The following is a 24,377-nucleotide window of genomic DNA, read 5'->3' on the forward strand; positions in this document are numbered from 1 at the left end:
TTCCACAACCCAAAAATACTGTATTCATATAAAAATGATTAATACAAAATACCTTTTTATATTTGTATTGTTTAAATTTAATATAAAGCAATCAAATTGATTAATTACATTTAATCGTGGCTGGTTTGAGGGAGACGAGAGAGGAGGAGGAAGGTTATGTGGTAGGACAACTTTCACTTGCAGTACAGTTACTAAAGAAGTCACTACAGTTGGCCACAAAATAAAAAAAATGCTTTACGCACACACACGTGGTCACAACACTATAGTACTGTAGTAAACAGTATACACGTGGTCACAACACTATAGTACTGTAGTAAACGGTATACACGTTGTCACAACACTATAGTACTGTAGTAAACGGTATACACGTGGTCACAACACTATAGTACTGTAGTAAACAGTATACACGTGGTCACAACACTATAGTACTGTAGTAAACAGTATACACGTGGTCACAACACTATAGTACTGTAGTAAACAGTATACACGTGGTCACAACACTATAGTACTGTAGTAAACAGTATACACGTGGTCACAACACTATAGTACTATAGTAAACAGTATACGCTCGCACAGATGTTGACTATACGAGTGAGGCACGCCGACTGAGACCGAGCATGGGAGATGATTACCCACAATGCCGCAGCGAGAGAAGAACCATTGGCTCAGTTGTGATCACGTGCACGTACTGCTCGTATTGCAAGACATCGCTCGTTTATCAAATTATTATTTATTAAAAAAAATTGCTCGTCTTGCAAAACACTCGCAGACCAAGTTACTCGCAATCCAAGGTGTCACTGTATATGTATACAATGCAACGATCCATGTAGCTTCTCTGCACTTAAACCGATGTCGTCGCGCCCTCTCTCCTTTGGGGGAGTCACTCGCTCGTGTCTTCACCGCCAGACATCAAACGTGTCCACCAGAGCGCGGCTTTATCAAGCGAATGTCTCTCGCTTGCGTGTATGTTCCTGTCAGTGCGATTCCAAGCACGAAACTCTCCATGCTGACTTGCCGATTTTTTCTAGCTATGCACTTTGTCAAAAACAAGAACGTTTGCCTGTTTCTGTCACGCATAGCCAGTTGGATGTATTCAAAGGTTTAACAATGTCTCAACGTATTACTTTATTCGGTCTTGGTGCCCACAAAATCTAATATGCCGGTTTAATAAAATACGTTTTACAAATTGGACGTGATATTATAAATCATGAGAACATTACTTCATTGCAGTGCTGCATTTCAACTCATTGTAGACACTATATTATTTTAAGCTCACAAGTGGAAATAATTAAGTAACGGCTGTGGAATGTCAACAATGTGTTAATTAATTACACAAGCGTAACAAAAAACCACAGCCCACGGGACTCTAGGTGGCTATTTTAGTAAGTTAAATATAGGCGAAATATATACAATGCAGCGTTTATTAACAATCCGAAATATTTCCGAGGGTTACCACCAATTATGTTGAACAAGTGCTTTAAAGAAGGTATGAGTGCCACATCCTTCAGGAAACAATGATGTAAAGTGAATGTCTACACATCAGGCACCTATAATATACAACTATAATTTTACGTATCGCCATTAACCCTAGGGAAAATATAGTCATGGACATTGTATTGCTGTGTGGAAATATACAATAGTTGTCCAATGGAAAGATGTGCCTGTCATATTAATGTGTAATTTCCACCACTGGCTCAGGGCTGAAAAATGATTAACGCCCCATAAGCCACCGATGTTGAATCGTGAATAACGTGATTAAAATGTAAAACTAATGTTTCATGTAGGAAATATGCATACACTTCAATTTGCATAAATTCCTTGTTAATCCACTGCAAGGTTAAGACCCTGGGCCCGAGGTGCCAGAGTCCAAAGGGCCAAGGGGCAGCCTGGGGTTGAGTTGACTAGGTCCAGGATCTGGGACCCCAGCCCCTCACCCCTGGTTCCCCTTCCCATACAGTTTTCCACATGGCATCTGGAAATGTTTAAACAATGCTCCATCAGTGCTTTGGATACGATATTTCATAACTCTAACATACATTTTGTTATGAACCACTTGCATTTTCATGACATGAAAGAAGAACAGATTGGTATATATTACATGTGATGTGATACGAGCACAAGGCATAAGCTGTCCAGCAGATTGGAATAAATTGAGCTAAACCTCACAATATGGATTTATGAAATGTCTAAATAGACCACAATTTAAAACAAGGCAATCGCACCACACACCATTGGATAACAACGCAGTCACAAAACAGAGGGGTGTAAAATTAAATATCACAGCAAGTCTATGGACTGGTGGGGGTCATGTGGACACATTAGAACATACATGAATACAAATTAAATTCTTATATCATTTGATTCATGCATCCTAACGGGACTGAATCGATGCATCTCTACACCATGATTACAAATTCTGCTTTCCCTGGTACCTTATGTCCATCTAGTAATTTTAATACAAACACGAGAGGGTCCATACGGCTTTCCAAAGAGTGACCATGAAAGAAGGGAAAAAAACATGCAGGCACAGTGCAAAGTACAGACATATGTACAGGAAATGGACTATTATCATGTATTAACAATAGTGGACTATTAGCATCATGGTGAAGCACGCCGTTCGGTATAGAAGCTGTTGAAGTTGATTCGTACGAGGAAGTCTTCGAGGTGAGGTTGATACCCTCGGCTCACCAACTTTGTCACAACTGAAAATAAGATAGTTAGAAAGCATTCAATCACAGCGGCAGGAGCATTAACAACATACAATACTACCACGTGACTACAAATCGATCTTAAAGATTTCCAGCATGAGTTTTTAAGACACGTACAGATCTTTATTCTTAAAATTAAATGCGTTTATGATGGGTACTCCTAAGAACACCAACAATGATCATATCCCACCTGTAATCTCTGCATATGACCAAATCACCCACAATATACCACACCATCACATTTCAGATGCCAAGCAGGCTTAAGCCTGGATTGTGCTTGGATGTGTCACCACCATGCACTCCAGGATGTCAGAGATGGCTGCAGTGCTGTCCTTCGTGATGGGCAGTAGAAGCCACAACAGCAAATACATTGTTGTAATGGAGTTCTATGCTCTGTCTATGCCACCTACTTTCACAGACCCATACGAACCAGCATGGTGAAATATGGTTCTTAAGCTGAAAGTCATTAATCCAAAATCCTATAGAGACACTACTATAACAGTCAACGGAGGGGTTTGGGAGAGGTGGGGTTTATGCCTCCATGTGCAAAAGAAGATGTAATTTCCACTCACCCTTGTGCAGGAAATGTGAGTAGTACTTGAAAGCCTGGTGGGATTCCCTCAGGAGTGCGAAGTTAGGATGTGTGGCCCCGTGCGGGAGGCAATCCCAGGGGCGAGACACCAGCTGCGTATGGAACCGCAGGATGAGGCTGAAGATGCTGCGAATCACATTCATCACTGGCGCAGCCTTCTCTGTCAGGAGACCCCTGGGAAAACATTCATTGGTGAGCAGCAAGAGGCATATGACAGCATTATTGGTGCATTGGCAGCAAGATTCTATAGCAACTAGTCTCAGGTGGGCCACAATAAAATGTGTGTGCTCATGGGCCATCATGACATTTCATAACATCTGTACATGTGACCACTAATCTGTACCTCGTTTCCTGGTCTCTCATCTCTCCTGCTCTCTTTCAACTCACAAATTTTGATCTCTTTCTCAGCAAGTCAATTCTCTCGACGAGCCACGGAACAGGGGCCGCTCCACGGGCCAAATGTGGCCTATGGACCACCAGTTAAGAACTGTGATGTAGATCATACACTTTGCTATAGAGCAATGAACATGCCCATACAAAATGTACAGAGGTTACAAATCAAGTGTTCAGAACGTGACCTCCCATTTAGAACACAACTCAACTGTAGAAACTGAGTATTTAGACCTAGTCTTGCTGATCAATATTAATGCCGAGTGTCAAACACTCACCCCTATACACAGTCCTAACATCAAACCGCATCAACATGCATAGCAGGGTGTGTGCACCGTGACATACCTGAATATTGCTGTGTTCAAGTATTCAGCATGGATTCTGTGGAGGTCATCCAAGTTTTTGACAGTCTTCAGATTCGCCTGAAACTCACTCCAGCTCACGTGAAGGATCTGCGTCATGATGTAACCCTGAATGACCTTGACAAAATGCTGCATTTCGTGCCTGAAAAGCTGCAGTTGGTGGAACTGAGTAGAGTGAATGGTAGGCTTCACAAAGGCTGCAATACACACATGAAGGCCATTAAGGGCGAGTTATTTTAATTCACATTCACTTGATTGTGCTGTGCATCCAGTGTGATTACTTGTCAGGAATCGTGGTATTATTTCCAGCTTGGGTCAACACTGCCAAATTACCACGTGTTTATAAATTGTTAAACGAGAGCTTATGACCAAATTGCAAGGAACGCGCCCAATCTCGTCAGCAAGAATGAGCTTGGATCGTGTGCAAAACAGATGTTTATCTGCTGCTGTGGGGCTACATTATGGGCAGCAGAGGGCATACAAATCCACGAATGTACTGCACTTCGAAGCTTCAGCGTCTGTGCTTGCTGCCTTCAACCCAGATTGACCAGTGTGGTCAAGTATGTTCCCTATAAATCCAAAACAAATTATGATGCTCTACGCATAGTCAAGTCTAGTGCTCCTGCGTGTAGCTACTTGACACGTGTGTGCACCAAGCACCTCCGCTCTTGAGGTGAAACCACACATCCTTGAGGGTCCAAACCATCCTCTCCAGCTGCAGCATCACCGAGAACACCTTGTTGTATTTGGTCAAGCAGCTGTCTGTGATCACTATGTTAAGAGGCCAGTCCACCTGCACATCAAAGGCACAGTGCACTCTACATCAACATCCATGCATCACGCGTATCCCTTCATGATATCAGAATACCTCTGTGAAGCTAACACAATGAGTTTTCTAAACTTAACATATTTTTGGTCTTTCCCCCAAGTTTTATCCCGATGGTGTTATCGGCATGTCGCATCATGAAAAGAATAATCCACTCGGATTTCTTGCAAAGCGGTGCAAGACTTAGTGTGAGAAAACAGCCCACACGGAAGCGGATATCATAGAGCTACCTCTGACATCTCTTCAAGGAACTTCTGGTCCTCAGACAGGGGGGGCAGCACTTCGCCACAATGCTCATCGCATGACAGCGAATATATTATTAACTCGGGGTTGTTGGGGGCGCCTATGGCGCCCCTCACAACCATTTACGGCCTTCGGCCAGGAATGTCACGACAAAAATTGCACACGAACGACACATTAACGCAAGCACCCGATGCTCCGTTTTGAAGTTTTAAAATGAAACATTTTGAATTTCGATTTAAAGCTTTCGTGACTGCAAGGATTCATCTTCTTAGTTCTTTCGGTAAAGTCACGTAGAATGAGAATAAAACAATAAAACAAAATAAGACAATAAAATTCTCACGACGTTTCGGCCACAACACAAGTAGCCTTCTTCAGGTGAAGGAACAGAACTGTCGTCCCGACAGGCCTGTTCCTTTCCCTGAAGAAGGCTACTTGTGTTGTGGCTGAAACGTCGTGAGAATTTTATTGTCTTATTTTGTTTTATTGTTTTATTCTCATTCTACGTGACTTTACCGAAAGAACCAATAAGATATTTTGAATTGTAATGTTTTAAATTAGATAATTGTATTTCTTATTTAAAAGCTTATATCATTTTACATCTGGAATACTTAGTTGAAAACGACATTTCGTGTGAATTTCCTCTCGTCGTTAAGTAGATGGCATTGCTGGGGGTGTGGTTCGATGCGGACTTTTACCCGTCCCTCTACAGCCCCGCCAAGCGTTGGTTGGCTGCTTGGTCCCGGTCACGTGACGCACTTCCACCAATTCGTGCCGCGTTAGTCACAGAATGACAGAATCACAGACCTGGGTGTTTATATATTAGGATTCTCCGAAATGGAATTGTTCAAATAAGTGCAAAACTACATTTAATGTTATGGCTTTTTGTGTAGTCATTGGTTATTGGGCTGAAACCATGAACTCACTACACTTGAAAACCCGGTTCAACCATGGTGTTTGGCCCGAATTCGAACCCAGGATCTCAGCGGTATCAGTTGATATTTTTGTTAAAATAAATGAACGTCTACGTTGTTAACCTGCGACTAAATACACGTGCGTGCATTTACCTTGTAGCCGAGCTGCAGGCAATTGAGTGCGTCGGGGTCATTTGCTTTGAAGACGTCGGGCACCCGCTTGACAGCCAGGGAGAGGCTGGCAACGGGCAGTGAGTCCCCGTGCTGACTCTCCTGCAGTGCTTTGCCAAGTATGGCGTTGAGGGGCATTGGGCTGAGCAGCTGCGCTGGACTCGGCCCGCTGGCGAGCTGCACACGCGAGCATGGTTACAGGCAAGTGCCAAGGACCGCGTCTCCTGGCAAACGGAACACGCTCCCCAACCGCCTGGCTACAAGCAGTGAGACTAAGCCGTCATGGCAAACAGCACACACAACGCACCGGCATGGTTGCACTAAGTGCCAAGGATTGCGCCCACTGGCAGGTTCAGGACAACAAACCAATGTGGTTACATAGTACCGGGCAAGTGCCCCCTGGTATAAAATAAAAAAAATCACCATCCTTACTCCAAGCAGTGTGAGTCCCAGTGACAAACTGCACAACCAACACGTGTGTCTGGCTGCAGGTAGGATGGCAGCAATGCCACTGCATGAGTTTTCGTGGCTGTGCTGTATAACTCTCCGATGTGTTTTTGGGTTGCACGGCGTATTGTTTGGCAATTTAATTCAGTTTCCGAAGATGCCTCCACTAGCACGTGGAGAGAAACGTCGGAGATCGTGCTGAACAAAACGCGGTAACACCAAAAACACACAGGAGAGTTCCCCTGGCAGACATAACACTCCCCTCACCGGCCTGGCTACAAGCAGTATCGTCCGTGCTTGCGCCCCCGAGCAATTCTAGGCAGTGCCAGGTTGCACACTCTTGGCAAGCTGCACAACACCTTTTCCTGGTTATAAGTAACATGAGAACGAGTTGCCCTGGCATGTATTGTGAGCTTAGGGCTCCTATTCTTCAGCCATTAAGGCATTACAATATCAATAGAACAAATGTTCACGTATAGCAGGGCAATATCTTGTACATAGGGCACTGCCTTTAGATTTTTGTCACAATTATAAGTGTAAATTAACTTGAAATTGCAGTAGTAAACAACAAATGGAGCCATATTAATGCGTTATAACATTTTAAGTTATGGTAATCTTACCTTTGCAAACAGCTGTTCACTCAAGGAATGAGCAAATTCACCATCTTCCAACAACACAAAATGCTTCAATGCTTCAAAATGAGTTTTCACATTCAGGTCTACAATGTAATACTCTACAATTGCTTTATTTACAATTGAAATCCTGAAACACACAAGCACAACACATTGCAAGCATGGGAAATTGAGAACACAATGGAATGAGACATTTTTCCTATTTTGATTCATTCACGTGAGCTGAATTATGTCCATAGCAGAGTGGAGAGGTGGATGCTTGGAGTTGCACTAGGACAGAAAGTAACGCATGGGTTCGAGAAAATATGCAAATTAGAAATATTAAATTGAAGAGTTAGTGGCCTCTGGTAGGCTACTTTGCTAAATGAATGATGGCCGGTGGTTGAGGCTAATGATGGAATGGCAGTCAAAGGAGGAATGAAGCCCCAGAGTACATCCACTAAGGAGACGGAGAGATTAAATGAGCCCATGTGCAGGTACCAAGTGGATTGTTACATTTCATTACCGCGACAGATTGCGACGACAATCACCAAGCAGCAGATTAATTGTGCCTGATGATGGATGAGGAACTTTGAAGGGCAACATTTCTTTGCGTGATCTTTATCCATATTTTGTTAAATTCAAAAGTGGCAACCCCATTGTATAATAACTCATAAATATACTTACTGAGCCAATATAGGTGAAATGATGGACCTCTTCACAAGGACCGGCAAGGGAAGGCGCTGGCTGGCGGTCACGGCGGTGTGGTCAGTGGCGGTGCCCGTGGCCAGCTCAGCTGGGGCATGGGAGTGGCTCTCGCGGTGGCCCATGGCCTGCAGAAGGTGAGCCACTGGTGGACTCGCTGTTGGACACACAAAGCCGCTGGGTTAGCAATGAGGGTGGAAGAATTCACCCTTCCCTGGTGATTCGATGAATGTTTGTGATTCACGGTTGCGATTCTACTCCAGAATATATATTTTTAAACAGCATTGAACAGTCTGACCCCCAGTGGCGGCAGATGCTTTTATATAAGAATTAGAAAAAAATATTGATTCTTACACACAAGATGGATGCATGTATCATGAGCTTTAGAATCAATTTGAATCAATTAACGCATTGTTACACCCCTTGTAACTACACAGGTCTCAACCCTTGAATATAAAAAATAAACACCTGGAGGTCTAAGAGGTCACATTTGTGAAGCCCATTTCTGCACAGTGGTGTAGATACCGAGTGTGTAGGGCGTGCAAGTGCACCGGGGCCCATGGAGCTGAGGGGCCCAGGCACCAGGGGGGGTGGTGGGGGGGAATTGTACAGAGGGGCACCATCTCATTCCTTACATCAGGGCCCATGCCAACCACACTACGCCACTGCTACCTACAGAACAACACAGTCGACACCTGGCTGGTGTACTCACACATGCTGGGAAAGCCATCCTGGTATTTGTCTGCCTCGTACATGTTCGCCAGCGTCTCAAACTGCTGCGCCACGTTCTGGCTGAGCAGCAATTCAGGCGATGTCAGGTGTTGACTGGTGGGTGTCACCGGCTCCTGTAACAACACAGTCCCGAACGTTACCTGCTGTAAGCGGTAGACAAACCCACTCAAAGCCAAACATGCAAGGCACGTACAGGATTAATAAGGCACATGTAGGATAAGATTAACGAGGAACTTTAAAATGGTGTAAAATTACCAAACTCTCATCGCCAGATGACAAAACCGCCACCACATCTCCTGGTCCGTTTGTGTCCAATTCAACCAAATGTGTTTCTGCCAAAAAAATAAACAATCATTTTATTTCATAAGTGATATCATCTTACAATCCATATTAAACATTAAAAGCAATTCACTAAAAAGAAACGCAAATCTCGGTTAATCAATATAGATGTAAAGCATGTATGCTATTGTTTCAATCAATAAAAACCAAGGGACTGCATGAGCTGTCGTGTACGAGAACAAATACAAATACTCATCACTTTATAACAGAAATTATAGCATGGAAAAAAATCGCCGTGTTGTGTTGCAATATAAACGATAGTTTATTGTCAGTCCACTGATGGATCAGGGCCTCCACACACAATGGGGGTCATGGGGGTTATTTGACTATACTTCACCATGCTGCTCAGTGCGGGATGGGGAAGGCAGGGAGCATAGGTGTGGGGGCATCGATTACAGTCCAATAGATTTTGCTCAACTGCTCACCATGTAGCTCTGCAGCTATAACCCCCTGCTGTAAATGGTGGTCGCCAATCAAGGCACTGTCTAGATTCCAAGGTCTGGTGAGATCAACTATCACAGGATGCACAAAAAATGCTGGGCTCACCTTCAGATGGATGTTCCTCGCTTCGCTTCACTCTCAAAACATCCATCATCTGCAGCCGTATCTGGTCACCCCTGGTTTCTATGCCCGGGTTCAATATGTTGCCTATCGTTGAGTCTGACACGTGAGCGTTCGTCTGTTTGCGTTTCGGGATGTGCATCATTTCCAATGTCGCCAAAACCCCAGATGAGTTAATGCTCGACTGGGAAACTTGGCCGTAAATATGCGTCACAGGCACCGTGGCGTGACCTTCTGCAGCCCCTTCTCCAACTCGGACGGTGGCTTTGGTGTCGCGTCCACGAGCGGTTTCTTGAGACGTCGGCGCTTCCACCACTTTGTGTGTCGTCTCTACATGCACACGAACGAGTGTCGCATGCTCACCGGATTGTGGATTGGCAACATCACACTCCCCTGTAATTGGAGATAAGTGGATCAACGATTTTGGAATGTCAGGAGCTTCCTGCACGTGAGAACCGGTAATGTCAGTCACGTGTGTAACTGCAGTCTCCAGTTCATTACGCAAAGGCTGGACTCGATCAGCAATGGATGTAGTGGTCGCCGCATAGAACATGGTTGGAGAAATGCATCTTACAGACGCGGCATCTCTGGAATGTTCTCCAAGAAGGCTACAGGTGGTGGTTGGTTTCAACCACCCGGCTTCAACCACTCCAGGAAACACATCTTCCGTGGCAAAGTCTCGACTCTCCAAACTTTCAACGACTCTTTCTCCAGCGACTGCATCTATCACCATTCCACCTCCACAATCAACTTCTCTGCGCTGCACTCCCCCAGACACAACCGGTGCTGAACTTCTCTCCGTTCGATTTTCCAATTTCAGTTCATCCTAAAAAGAGAGGAAATTTATTTTTCCATTTTCCTTTCGACAACATATAAAATGACTTTGCGGCTGCGTGCACGTAGTTTGGCGCATGCAGCAGGCTGACCTGCAGTGCGGCACGCTGGTGCTCCAGGAAGGCCATGCGGGTGTCGTGAAGTTGGAGCCTGCGCCCTCTCCACTGCGCCCTGTGCTCGCGCTTCCTCGCCTCCGCGTACAGCTTTCCGTAGAGCGCCACTAACTCCTCTCTAGATGTGCACCCAAACACAACCCCCCCCCACCCACCCCCCGTATAGCCTTTAACAGACTGTTGGGGCAAGCGATGTTATTGAGGAGCAGCACCTATGAAGGCCGGCATGGCACACGAGGGAGCGGGTGGCCAGCACCACACCAGGCCGCCTTTGTCTCCCAAGGGGCGATGTTTACACACCGCACCAGGTATTGATCTGAGGCTGAGTCGACCTCGGGGAGGCCCAGATAATCATAACTGGTGTTGGCCGTGGCCGGGAATCGAACTCGGGTCGCTGGGTTTGTAGCGTAGCTCGCTAACCGCGACACTACCGCTCCCCAAATACAAGCACGTTCGCACACACATGAATCCTTACCTACGATTAACCTCCAGGAGGAAAACGGGCCCCATTTAAACCTACAGCACTTTGCAAACTGCCCCACACAGGCCACTTTTTTTTAATAGAAAGTCTTTAGTTAAAAAAAAGGAACTTGGCATGATCCAGATCAGAGAAATATGTAATGCCCTCTTCAACTAGGGGTGGAACTGATTCTAGTTGAGATAGCAGGAATAAATTGCCGACAGTTCTTTAGGGCTGAACTTTGAAACATCTGTTGAGGCTTATTTCCCCCTATTATGTTTCTCCAACTGTATACATTTTAAAATTATTTGTTCCATATGCTTTACTGTGACATTTAAGACTGCACTCTAAAGACAAATTGTATTTTCCTATCAGAAAGAGTTTAAACATTCAAATAAGTATTGTTGGGAGTCACCATCTACGCAGAGCATCCTAAAACAAATTAGATCAACTTTCACGCATAATCTGCAACAAGCTAATGCTGCAATGTAAAATATAACTCTATGAAAGTAAGACTCCTGCTTAAGTTGGGGATGCGTTCCTGAAAGGTGCGGTGACGAATATCGAAATGTCAATCAAAGCGATTTACAGGGTATGTGGTGGAGGCGAAAGCCACGGCGACGGATCCGAGAAAGGCTGGACGATGCTGTCAGCGACTTAAGTGTGGGGTTGAGGCGACGCAAATCAGGTCGCGGTACTAATAAAGTGCGGGCGTATTTGTGAAACGACGTAACAGGGAGTCACGTAAATCGGGGAATTACTGGACGAGTGTTTGTGGAGGCGACTCACAGGGAGCCCTAGAGCAGCAAAGAACGCCGCCCCCTTGGAAATATCGAAGGAAAAGCGGAAGACGAAGACGGACGTGGTAGTAGGATGGGGGGGATGACACTACGGAGTAGACCCAGTTCGTCGTGGGGAATATCATGAGCAGAAGTGCTGACACAAATTGGTCGTCGATCGGAGCGGTCACTGACGGATGGGAGAGGGTTTTTCAAGCTCCACAAACCTGGCCTGATTCTTCAACATCCCCTCTTCAGCACCAAGCAGTTCATGCTGAGCAAGCATTTCTTTCCTCAATGCAGCATCTTCCGTGACCTTGTTTTCCTTGTCTGTCTGCTGCTTCTAAAATAAACACATCAGAATGAGATTATCGTGAACTTGCAATACTCTGTAAATGTTTAAACACAATGCACGCGTGAGAATCCATGCAGAACGATACTGTTTGATAAATGGAAATATGACATCAGTCAGCATGGATATGTTTTCAGTTCGAGGCTTATAGCTAACATCCTGTGCCAAGATTGGGGAGGGTGATTCCAAAAACATATTACTCATGTCTGTTATAGCAGAATAAAGTGGACATTATTGCTATCTTGTTAATGTATTTATGGTTTGTATGTTCACTGCAACTGTATCTAAACAATTTTATTGTTCCATTTTAGAAAATTATCTATTTGTTTTTGCCACGGTAACATATATTGGAATTGCCCAGGATTTCACTCAACGCAAAAAAACATCTTGGCACAACGCTCTGCTTTTTCCACTCACATGTGGTTGGATTCGGAAAGTTTAATAATAGAACAGCTATCGCATTTTTTTTGGAACAGAAAAAAGCATCTTCTCACACGAATACATGTAAAGCAGCAGGCCTCCTTGAAAAAACAAACTATAGTTTAACACGTAGGATTTCGCAACCAATATTATTCATAATAAATGTTTTTGGGTTAGATCGCGTCAGTATAAATGTGTCGTAACCCTCCACCACCCGACACAGCCAGTAAGGTTTAATTGGTGCGTTGTTTACGTGACAAACCTTACTGACTGTGTCGGGTGGTGGAGGGTTACGACACATTTATACTGACGCGATCTAACCCAAAAACCTTTATTATGAAACAATCTATAATACCACGACTGTGAATACATGGTCGTGTAAACGCATGAGGAATTATCCTGTGGCATCGTAAATGCCTCAAACTGAACGATAACATCGACTGGGCGTCAGTGCTTACAACACTGTGCAGTATTCAACGTCGGTGTGTCGAGTCTCGATAGCTGGGGGAGACCGTTTTACCTGCACGCTCCTGTTGTACTGGTCCTGTAGCTCCTGAAAAACCCGTTTCTTGGCGTCTCGGAATGCCTTCGCTTGCGCCATCTGGTGTCCTGTGGTAGGATAAGATGTAACGGAAACCATGGCTGATTCGTAGCGATGCAACATGACTTGGCTAGAATAGCGCTTTACATTACCAGATTAATGCGCATGTAAAGCCCTTTTGTTAATAGATTTTCGGATGACAGCCTCCCCGTGTCTTGCAGGTCGTGGGGGTTAAATGACCATACATCATACAAGCTAGTCAGCGTAGGTTGTTAAGACAGGGCACAAAGACATTGGAGCATTGAATAGACAATATATATTCCTACACTGTCCTTGCTGAAAATGTGTTGTACGAGTACGCGCATGGTGGATTGATCGTGGTCGATGATGATAATGTCTGTCTTCATTGCAATGGGAGGTCTCTATTACCCTTGGCAATCCCCAGGGCATTGTCCATGGTGCGGTAGACCTGCAACGCCAGTTCCCCCCGTGCAACTGCGGCTCGCTCCTCCTGAAACGTTAAAACACCAAGATGAGCGTCACACACCGCATGCTTTCACGAAAGCTACAAGGGGTCATCGACTCCAACACCAGCTGCTTGCGTTTCCCTTCCGACCACTTTGTCCCATTACCTGCTGCGCACGGGCAACTCGCCTCTCCCATGCAATGCGCTCCATGCTGCTCGTGTAGTCGGTGCAGCTCCGCTCGATCTCCACCAACTCCGCCAGGGAGAACGTCACCGATATTTGCGGCACAGCGACGTCAGCGCAGCACACGTAGTTCTGTAATGCACGCGTGAAAAGGCAAAAGTAGCCAAATGCTACAAACGTCTATAAAAAAATAATAGTTCAATCTTGATTTGAAGCTTTCGCGACTGCAGGAATCCATACTCTTTGGTTCTTTCGGTAAAGTCACATAGGTATAAATAAAATATAAACAAATCACGACGTTTCGATCGCAACACAAGCAATCTTCATCAGGTGGAACAACCACAGCAAGAAAATGCTGAAGTAGGCCAGAGAGCTGCCATGGCAAGAGGTTATATAGGTAAGAGAGGGGGGAGGAGGCAAGGGGGGAGAGAGAGAGAGGGGGGGTGTGGGGCAGGGAGAGGGGGGGCTGCGTGACCGCGAGGGGGAGAAGTGAGGCTGGGGGGGGGGGAAGTGGGCGGGGCCAGAAGTGGGAAGCTGAGTGTGGGAAGCTGAGTGTCCCGCACTCAGCTTCCCACTTCTGGCCCCGCCCACTTTCTTGCTGTGGTTGTTCCACCTGATGAAGATTGCTTGTGTTGCCATCGAAACGTCGTGATTTGTTTTATTTTATTTCTACCTACGTGACTTTACCGAAAGAACCAAAGAGTATAGAAATTTGTCACCATGCTACCCAAGAATACATTTTTTGTGCAGACAAACTCATACATTCATCATCCTTGTAATATTTTTAGCCACATTATTCCTGCTATCTGCAATATTGTGGCTTAGATATTGGGTTTATTCTACATTTCTTCCACTGAATTTATATCTACGTAGAATGTGAGTGAAGGCATCAAAAGTGTCGTCTGGTTTAATTTCTTCATAAAGTGATGAGTTTACCTATCAACATGCTTGCAATCAAATTGGCAGAGTCACTGACCCTCGAAGAGTGAGGATCAGCTAATTATTGATCAGGGGGGCATATAAATATTTTTACAAGCACGGTTAATCCACAAACTATATAATCTGCCCAAGGATAATTAAGACTCAGACTTTAGAGGCAGGCAAGGCCATTTGAATTAAACAACTCTTTTTTCAAGGGTGATAATGTAAACTGTTCAATAATTTATAGGTATAACTGCACAGTAAACAAGAGTGTTTAATATATTTAAGGTGGATTGGATTACCTGCGGCTGGCAGAGGCGAAGGAGGTTGATGGTTTTTCCGCACACGTAAATGTCGTCAGCCAGGCTGCCCAGGAAGAAGGGAACCCTCTCATCTGCTTGCACAGGGGCCAGCACGTATCCCTGACCCCAGTAGTGCTTGTCTGGACAAAACATCAGTTGTCAAGCACACAGACAGCGGGTCTGAGAAACAAAACTATAAGCACTGAGTCCTGTTGGATTTGCAATAGATAGTTTAAGAAACAGCATAACCAATTTCCTCAATAAGAAAGGTCACGTAGTTTAACACGTAGACTTTCGGGACCAATATTATCCATAAGAGGTGTTTTGGGTAAGAACAAGTACATATAAATGTAACGTTACACCCGCCACAACACCCACCACAGCCAATTAGTATGGTTTATCACGTAAACAAAACATGCGTCAGCACACCGGTGTGTTGGAGAGTAAACTCACAGCATTTAAGTTAATAAAGTAGAGAGCAGCAATGAAAACGTTTGGAACAAAGCTTCTATAATACAACAGTGATTTCAAATCAGATCCATCTAACCTGGAATTTATGGGCCCACATCCATCAAAAGCATTACAAATCTGAATGACCAATACGATTAACTATGTTCCAAAGGTGTGTTTTTAATAATACGAGTGTTATGTTAATACACGCATGGTTGGTGCTGTGGCTAGACTGTGTGCATCATATGTGGGAAGTTATAAGTTCAAATCCTGCTTCTGGGTTGACTCATCCCTCAGATATTAATGAAGTCCCACTTTGTGGAAACTCAACCGTGGCTATCTTATGAATATACTCGGTCATTCCATGGGCATGTTGAATTGTCAAACAACTGGCTTATGCCCACCAATAGCAACAAGAACCAAGCAGGGAGGCACTTTCACTTTTCATTGTATTCATAAGTGTGACGTATTTTCAGGACAATGTTGAAAAAAAATTATGTGAATATAAATGACAAGTCTGGGACTAAGAGTCCTCTATGTTGTCATAATATAACGAAATTAAAGCCGTGTTAATAAATGTGTGCTGCCATGAACAATTACCTCGAGACAGGAGGTAGTCTTCATTCATACGGATCATGAATTCTCCGTAAACATCTCTGCAGAGGCCGCTGTAAACCCACTCTTGGATAAACCTGAGAGGATATAACAATCGCTGTTCATATTCAACATTCAAGCAACAGCACTGCTCTGCCTATTACCAGGCATAGAGTTAGAGTGCTGCAGTTCGTATATTGGGCTATGATTCCCGCGATCCGAGTTCAACTCCTGGCCATGGCTAACAATGGTGGCGAGTAATATCTGAACGAGTCCCGGTGAATTAATTATTCTACCCTGAATAACGAATAACCACTAAATGGTTGCACATTGTTCCAGGCACGTGTTAGGTAGTAGAGTGCAGACCGCCAGGAAGTCGGTGTTTAATGCTCACCTGGTGTATGGTTCACAAGAGCTCCTCAGTAGTGACAGAACAACGTAGTAATTTCCTTGATCACAGCAACAGAGGGCCTCCTTGTAGAGGTATGACAACAGCTGCACCCCCTGCAACATGCAAAGCATGGTCAGCCTCTCCCCCAGGCATCCTACATCTTCATGTCTGCCATTCCGACAAACTTGTAGCTCACAAACAATTTGTGACTTTTAAATATATTTTAAGTGAAACTACTTACAGTTGGACAGTTGTCGAAAAGGGTGCCATTTCTTGAATCATCTGTGTGAATTCTGCACAGCTCATTCATGTACCTTTAAAAAAAAGTGAACGAAGCGTACATTTCCACTTCCATGTTTAGCCTACAAATGTCCAAGCCGTACATTACAATTATAATGATCAAAGATGTGTATTACATTTGTATAGATACGTCTCAAAAACACCTAAAAAAAAAGCTGGTAGCTGTGTTCAGAGGAATTTACCTTAATCGTGTTGAAAACTAACTGAATTGTAAAACACCAAGCGATACGTCACTCCTCTTTGTACATGTTGACAAACAGACCTTTTCCAATCCACTGCTGGATGACAGTCTTTCCACACTACCCTGGTCAGTGTGGGTTTGCTGAAGGAGGGAAGCACAGACGTGCCAGGAGCATCCTAACACTGCAACAATGGAGTTTGCTGCACTGCCCTCTGTTGCTCACCATGTAGCCTCACACTTTGACACGTTTTTAATTGTGGCCGCCCGTACAAATACTATCCAGGCCAAAGCCTGCTTGGCTCCTTAGGTTTAATAGAATAGGTCATATTCTGGGTAATTTGGTTATAGCCGATTCTTTCTTAATTGATAAAAAAAAAACTATTTTTAAATCAAATGACTGCTAAATGGCATTTGTGTACATACACACATTCCAAAACTGATTGAACAATAGAAACTAACAACGCAAAGTTCTCGGCATTTTTAACGACACGGGGGAGGAGGAGGAGGCAGTACGAACCGAAGCTGCTGCGTCAGCTGTCGGAAGGCGTGCGACAGAGACAGCAGGCTGTGCGAGGGTGGCGCCGACAGCACACATGCCTTGTAGTACTGCAGGTACCTCCTGATGCCGCTCACAAATGCCTGCACGCCCAGAGGCGGCCACACGAGGCACGTTCCAACACCTCTGCGGCGTCTCACTTGGAAACAGTTGCAAACTATCACCGACAAGCTTTCTAAACGCTGCAATTTTAAACTACACCAGTTCCATAAAGTTTTAAATTACAATAGTTTAAAAAACATATAATTAGTATCAGTCCATAGGTCCCACCCATTCCTCTGTCAACCCGGAACCCTAACCGTACAGCTCAACCTTTTGTCCATGTCATGTATGAACTACTTTCGCACTGTACGTAGCCAACTGTGCTAATCAGAGGTGCAAGCACGAGGCAATAAAACGTTAAACCTGAGGCAGTCTTGAAGACAATGAGAGGGCCTTTAAGAAATCAAGACTGGGAGATTTGGTAGCCTTATTCTTCAAGCAGTCAAGTCGAGCTTTATGATGTGACGTGTGACTCGCCCAGTTTGATGTTTAACCTGAAAGATGAAGCCGCGGTGCTGGCCGGCTTCCCGGCAGGACAGCCCCGTGAAGCTGCAGAGCCTCCAGTAGAGTGTCCCGCACTCGGCCAGCGTGCCCAGCAGCGCGTGCAGGCTCTCCGTGGACAGTCCCGACATCGCCACCCCGTCACGTACCACGAACGCCTGCTGGCCCTGTACCCCGACGGAGAAGTCGCGTGGCGCTCCCGTTACCAGTAACCTCGGCTTTTTTAGGGGTTTGTAAAAAAAAGGACATAGTTAAAATCTGCGGCGTCTATTTCAATGCGTCAAACACGTACGTGGTGAAAAGAAAAGGTCCTGGAGACGACGCCCAGCAGCACGTTGAGAGAATCCTGGATGAGGCGAGGGGATGGCACGAGGGACGTCGGAGTCGGCGTCGTGCCCCGCAGGAGGTGCGCCTCCGCACGGCGCACGCTGCACACGCGGTCAAACACCGCGCTCCCCGCCTCCGTCACAAACGGCTTCTCGCTCTTCCGTGGACCGCTGGGCAAAGTGAACAACACGCACATTGCTACACCACCAGTGTCGCACAGACAGAGTCGACATAGAAACAATTACAATACAATTTGTGGAATTGGTTGGGTGGCTCGGCGGTCATGGCACTGAGCTGGCACTGATGAGATCCAGGCTTACAACCTTCCTCATCTTCTCTGCTATGGCTGACACATTCTATCCATGTCTTGATCAATTACTGACATATTTCCCAGCACCATGCTCTTCCTTTCTCACTCCACATGTATAATAAATACCCTTGTTTTCCTATGAGCAAATAAAGCTCTAATAAACCACATCTTGCTCTTTGGTACAGTGCCTGCAGGAGTCAGTCAAATTTGTTTAATGAATGTTTACATTAAAAGTTTTGTCATGCAAAGGAATTAATAAACATCAAAATCTAAACTGAAGTCTGGATATACTGTAAACTGTTCAAGTGGTGAAATCTGGAAGACCCATACAAGCAGTAATGTATATTTGCTCATGCAAGATGACTTATTGTTCCCTTATTCTCGTGTCAAGTCAGAATCAGAATCTTTATATAGACTGGAGGAATCCGATGAGCTATGTAGCACTTTTGTACACAGACTTCCAGTTCTGGGGCATAACATTTACACCAAAGTCATCATGAACCCAAGGCCGCATTCCTTTGGATAAAATCATACTTTTTTCCCCATTTAGTTTTATTTCACTTACCAGCCAATCCACTCCCATGTTCTGTTTTTGCACGCCGTGTGGGTGAGAGCAGCTTCCCAAAGGTTTGGCAGGTGGCTCTCCACCTGCGAGTCCGGAGTGAGGTTGGAGGCCGACTGGAAGCCCTCGTCATCAGAGAGGTCATACGCACTTGGAACCTACAGCACACGCAGCATGGTGAAGTATGTGATGCTAAAATCAAGGTTAAATTCACCACCAGGCAGACTATATCTACTTGGGGTTGCGGTACACAGACAGGTTACCCTATTTGGGCCTGTAAACGGATTCGTATTCCACAATAAAATATGTCGTCATGAAAGATATACTGCATTTATTTGAATCCAGTCTTATATGCTATGGTTTTTATTATTTGTATAATAATTCCAATTATTTACCCAGGAAAGCCTGAGTCTGAAGACTCTTTGTCAAGAGGTCGCTGCAATGAGATGCTTGTCCATTACCATTAATGAGTGACGTGAGTAGAAGTCCATGCATATGAGGACGTGACACCCAGCTGCTCTCATCCCGATCTTAAGATTGATTTAAAAGTATAATCTTAAACATAAATGAAAGCTAAAAACTTAAAAAAAAACTTTTTCTAATAGCAGTATATTCACCTTGATGGACAAGCCAGTAATATTCACATTGTCAGGGATGGATGGCAGATCAAGCTTGATGTCCATGTCCATTGTTTTAGTATGAACCAGTGCCCCAAACAAGGACAGATGTGTCTGCTTCTCGTACTCATTACAAACTAACGTGTTCTGTTTAAACAACCCTATTCCTGCGAGACCACTTCCAGGAGTGGATGTGAAAAGCTGCATGTTCCTCTCGATTTCATCTTCGAACAGAGGATCTCTCAACGTGTTTTGCGCAAGGCAATCAGCTTCGAAGTAGTTGAGGTCACAGCACTGATACCCGTTGAACCTGCACACTCTGCTGGGCGCAGCATCATCTCCGTAACGCTTTGGAACGATTCCGCAGCTGCGAAGCGTGCCTCCCGAGTCGACGAGCTCCAGGAGAAACACCACGGCCGCGCTGACGCCATCGTCCGCCAGGTCTTCCAGCTGCTGCCCGAGTTCTTCGAGGCGGTCGGCTTCGCCGCCTCTTCCTCTCACCCGCATGTCAAAGGACACCATGAGCAACCTGGTCTTCACGGTTGGCGAGCGCTCCTCGGATGCCACCATCTCCTGGCGCGGTCCTCCTTCGCCGCTCAAGACGTTCCTGAACAAAGCGGTGTACGCCGACTTTTTCAACTTCGACTTCACGGCTTCCCAGTTGGGCATCGTTCTTTCGGTGAGGGGCCTCCTGAAGTTTGCCACCATGTGCGCCGTGCACAGGTCTTCGAAAAGTTGCGGGACGCTCATCGTGTCGCGCGAGGACCCTTGACATATACAACGCAACACAAAACACCAGTTAATACATCCGAACGGCACAATATAACGATGTAAACTCAACTCATCAACAAGCACTGGATGCCCCCCCTAATGACTTGTACTCCTGGCTCGTACATCCAGTTTTAATATGGACATCTCATATAAATAAGGCAGTCCTGCCTGACCATTGAAAATTAAAATGTTTTTTAATGGATAGTAAGTTGACATTTTTGCCACGATATACTCGAGTCTGTACGTATAACAATAAACGTCCTAAAATTACAAAAAAAAATCTGATGACAGTAAGCTGCAAGACTCGCGTCAGTGCGCTGCGAGTGATATCTATCATTGATCATAAATCTGGCTCTCGACAGCTTTGAGACTGATGGCTGTGGTGATTAAAGGAGCTAAATTTCACGAAGTGATGTCAGTGATGACTGTGGCTTGGTGAACTAAGCCTGACGTTTGGGTTCTTCGGCTACGATAAATTCCCTGACATGATCATCCACTCCGATGGGCCATCAGGTGTGGCCAGGTTGCCTCTGAAAAAATAGCTCTCGTGAGCAGTGAATGCGAGCGGTGAATCTGGCTGTAGTGAGCTGTGTGGTTGATGTGTGCAAGGCTGATAATATAATTATGTGTGGGGGACACACAACAGCTCCATGGGCATGTCACAGCGATCTGTGTCGACTCACCGCGTGCAGATCTTCTGTACGGGCACTCCATTGTGTTCCAACTCTGCGCACACAGTTTCGTTTGTTGTTAAAATGCTCAACACTTTGTGACGTCCTGTGTTTGTGTTACACATTGTGTACAAAAGTAAACACCGTCAGTACATGCCCCGATGTGTTATATCAACGTCGTCTGTGTTAATCATTACCCACCGTTTCTGTGTTAAACGCACTGTTTAAACACACTGTTTAACACTCAATGTGTAGAATGTTTTACGTTAAGCACTAAGCATGTACGCGATTGTTAACCATTGTGCGGTAAGCACGACGAATATAGAACACAACGTGTGTTAGCATTCAGTAAATCACTTGCATATAGCCGCTGTGGGTTCGTGTTAAAGAAACTGTATATGCGTTAAACGCGTCAGGTATTTTAAATGAAATAAACAGAATGTAAGCACTGTATTCGATAGTTTAACGCGTACCTCTTAAATAAGCACACTGTACGAGGAGTCTGTGTGGTCGCTGTCAACGCAAACGCTGCGCGCGTAAATCTCCCACGCGTTAGACACGCAGCACGCTGCGATGTAGACTCCCTGTTGCGCGTTTGTATCGCTTAAACATCGCTGTTAAAGGACTCTCGCCGTCCTCGTTGTTTTACTACGAGGGCACTGCGCGAGATGTGGAAGACGAATTGGGAGCGCCCGCAGCCTGCGCCAGGCCGCGACCGCCGCCAGAGCTGCGGGCGGCCTCACACCGCACACCGCTCCCCCCCCCCCCGCCGCCTCAGCTAAATTTACAATAAAAAAACACGATTATATCGACGCTGTACGGGACTGTTGTTACGATCGATTAAAACAATCGTCGCTTTTTAACACGCACACCCCGGTGCGCGCTCTGCGAGTCACGGGAAGCGCTTCGGAGCGAGGGTGACACTCACCCGCCTGTTGAGCGAGTGTCAGAGACGGGTCCCGTGCGAAGACGAACCTCGTTAATTGAACATCGTCTCGCGAACGTCTGATCGACGTTATCCCTCAGAATTCCGAGTGCTGTTGCGTAAATAAGATGACGCCAATATCCTGCAGGGATCTCCCTTGGGACTGGAGCAGCATCGCGTTACCACGGTGACTTATGCCACAGCACCCATGAGGAGCAGAAGGGCAACTTTGCTTGCTTGAACACACGCTTATGGATAATATTGGTCTGGAAACATGTGTTCTTTTTTATTTATCTGTGTATGTGGAGACACAGAACGGAGATCTCGTCAGATCAAGATCTCCGCCAGGTATTTGCGCACTGAGTTTCTGCATCTCACCATCATCATCATCACACTCCGTACGGATTTTTTTATAAATTAAATTTTTGAGCGCATAACATTTGTGAAACGTTACTATTCAACCAAGTGCTGCTTTCACGCGTTTTTAAATGTTAGTAAAAAAAATGTAATTTGTAAGTTTGGGAAATATTACATCCGGTTTACGACAATCAGATTTGCCACCCGAATTTACGACGGCTACGCCAGGCCACAGCCGATCGCTTTACGGCACAGGACCTCATTTACGGCCCCGACTGCAACGTCGCGACTCTAAACGCGACGTTTCGCGACGGTGCAACGTCGCGAACAGTCCGTGAGGACTTTTATTATTCTTCTGAAGGTCAAGCCACTTAAGCAGAGGAATAAAATATAAGAAAGCAATGTTTAACATTGTGTACATTTTAAATAAACATTTCATGTAGAGTACTGCATTGTACACGTTGTACTCTTGGCCTAGGAGACTTTTATACCATGTTATAGCGGTAAGAATGGTTAATAGCGCCCTGTTAACCATTGTTTAAGGGCGCTTTAACATGTATGCTTTCGCTACCTTCATGTAATTGTCTTAATTTCTTACAGTAGTTTAGATTTTACAATGAGCATACCTTGGGTTAGGCTTCAAGGCACCCCGAGCCCTCCTCCACGTGACATTTTAAGAGAGCAGCCAACCACGTGAGAAGTCTGGATTTAGTAATAAATGGGTTTACACACACACATAAAGATAACAATCAATATTGCATTGAGATCGATGGTCAAGTATCTTGTATGGATTTACGTTGAACTCCATTCGCGCCGTGCGTAGCCAACCGTGATGAATATCGGATGTGCGTGTCAGTCGAAGTGTCTTTAACCCTCTAATAATAATTATAAGTGCACGAGGAGAGGGGGTAGCCTGACAATCTTCTAATTGGTCACAGGGTAAGCGTGGCTCTTTGCACAGAAATTAGGGCCCTTTAACACATAATGAAGCTACTGTAGTTGTAATTACTGGCGAAACGTCGTACTCAGATTGGAAATGTTGTGGATTTGCTCTCCAACACACCGATGTGCTGAACTGATAACTTTAAATTGGCTTATGGTTATTGTTTGACTTGCATCCCACTGGGATTTTTGCACAGCATTTATATACGGTGTTTTTTCTGTAAGACTTTCATGTTTTTTCCTGGATTTTTCTTTTGCGCGTAGTCACTTTAAGATGTTTCTTGTTCACGTTTTTGTTTGTTGCGGTTGCAACCGAGTCAAGAGCCGCATGGCTCACAGGGCTATATACCTAATACATGAAAAATACATGAAATGAAAGTACTAGTAACGCATCGGCATGTTCTGTTTACGTGGCAAACCTTTCTAATTGGCTGTGTCGGGTGGTGGCGGGTTTAACGACACATTTACGCGATCTCACCGAAAAAACAAAAAACCTTTATTATGGATTAGGGGCCTTCCCTAGCAAGTTCCAGTGTTGCCAACTTCTTACAGCGGATAGTCGCTAGATGTCGCTAGATAGCCCTAAAGTCTTAAATAAACGCGTGTTCGGCGAGAAATGTATAATTGGCGATGTTTCGGACATTGACCCTGATTCATAGCACACTCATTGCCTGTGCACCACTGTCAACGCAGCATTACCAAATAATTTTAAGCGAAGTAAAGTAGATAATTCACCGAGTATTCAACATTGTCGTAGGATACTTGAACATTTTGTTGCAAAATAAACCCAAAAACTCTCCAAATTAAGCGACGCAAGCCAAGTTTTGCAACAGTTCTGCCCACTACTCAAAAGCCCTGACCTTACCCCGAATCGTGAGTCCAGAACATCGTAAACCAGGACCAATTTCTG

The 24,377-nt window shown here is 45.0% G+C and overlaps 1 protein-coding gene and 1 long non-coding RNA gene across 5 annotated transcripts in view; one reads left to right on the forward strand and one right to left on the reverse strand.

Annotated features, from left to right (window-relative positions):
- On the reverse strand, positions 1–23,884 carry TUBGCP6 (tubulin gamma complex component 6). Of its 4 annotated transcripts, none has more exons than XM_032954420.2 (26): positions 23,152–23,884; positions 21,256–21,298; positions 19,802–20,568; positions 19,188–19,342; positions 18,278–18,482; positions 17,979–18,152; positions 17,404–17,525; positions 16,647–16,719; positions 16,409–16,518; positions 16,021–16,112; positions 14,971–15,110; positions 13,730–13,879; positions 13,527–13,608; positions 13,077–13,165; positions 12,012–12,127; positions 10,525–10,663; positions 9,584–10,424; positions 8,954–9,030; positions 8,679–8,811; positions 7,949–8,123; positions 7,271–7,412; positions 6,186–6,380; positions 4,713–4,845; positions 4,036–4,249; positions 3,281–3,474; positions 1–2,702 (listed from the first exon to the last, which is right to left on the reverse strand). In XM_032954420.2, the coding sequence occupies exons 2-26, from the start codon at positions 21,284–21,286 to the stop codon at positions 2,599–2,601; spliced, it is 4,653 nt and encodes a 1,550-aa protein (XP_032810311.2). In that variant the 5' UTR covers positions 21,287–21,298; positions 23,152–23,884; the 3' UTR covers positions 1–2,598. The 4 variants fall into 4 exon arrangements, with proteins under 4 accessions (XP_032810311.2, XP_032810307.2, XP_075923102.1 ...); XM_032954416.2 differs by lacking the exon at positions 23,152–23,884 and adding an exon at positions 22,219–22,596; XM_076066987.1 differs by lacking the exon at positions 23,152–23,884 and adding an exon at positions 22,172–22,596.
- Positions 22,434–24,377, forward strand: part of LOC116942466 (uncharacterized) — a 3,584-nt gene continuing 1,640 nt past the window's right edge. Inside the window, exon 1 of the long non-coding RNA XR_012941672.1 lies at positions 22,434–22,516. This is a non-coding gene — a long non-coding RNA (uncharacterized LOC116942466). The remainder of the gene's footprint in view (positions 22,517–24,377) is intronic.

This window comes from Petromyzon marinus, chromosome 14 (assembly GCF_048934315.1).
Source record: "Petromyzon marinus isolate PM22_M1 ecotype Great Lakes invasive population chromosome 14, UKy_Petmar_22M1.pri1.0, whole genome shotgun sequence".
In the NCBI taxonomy this organism is placed as follows: domain Eukaryota; kingdom Metazoa; phylum Chordata; class Hyperoartia; order Petromyzontiformes; family Petromyzontidae; genus Petromyzon; species Petromyzon marinus.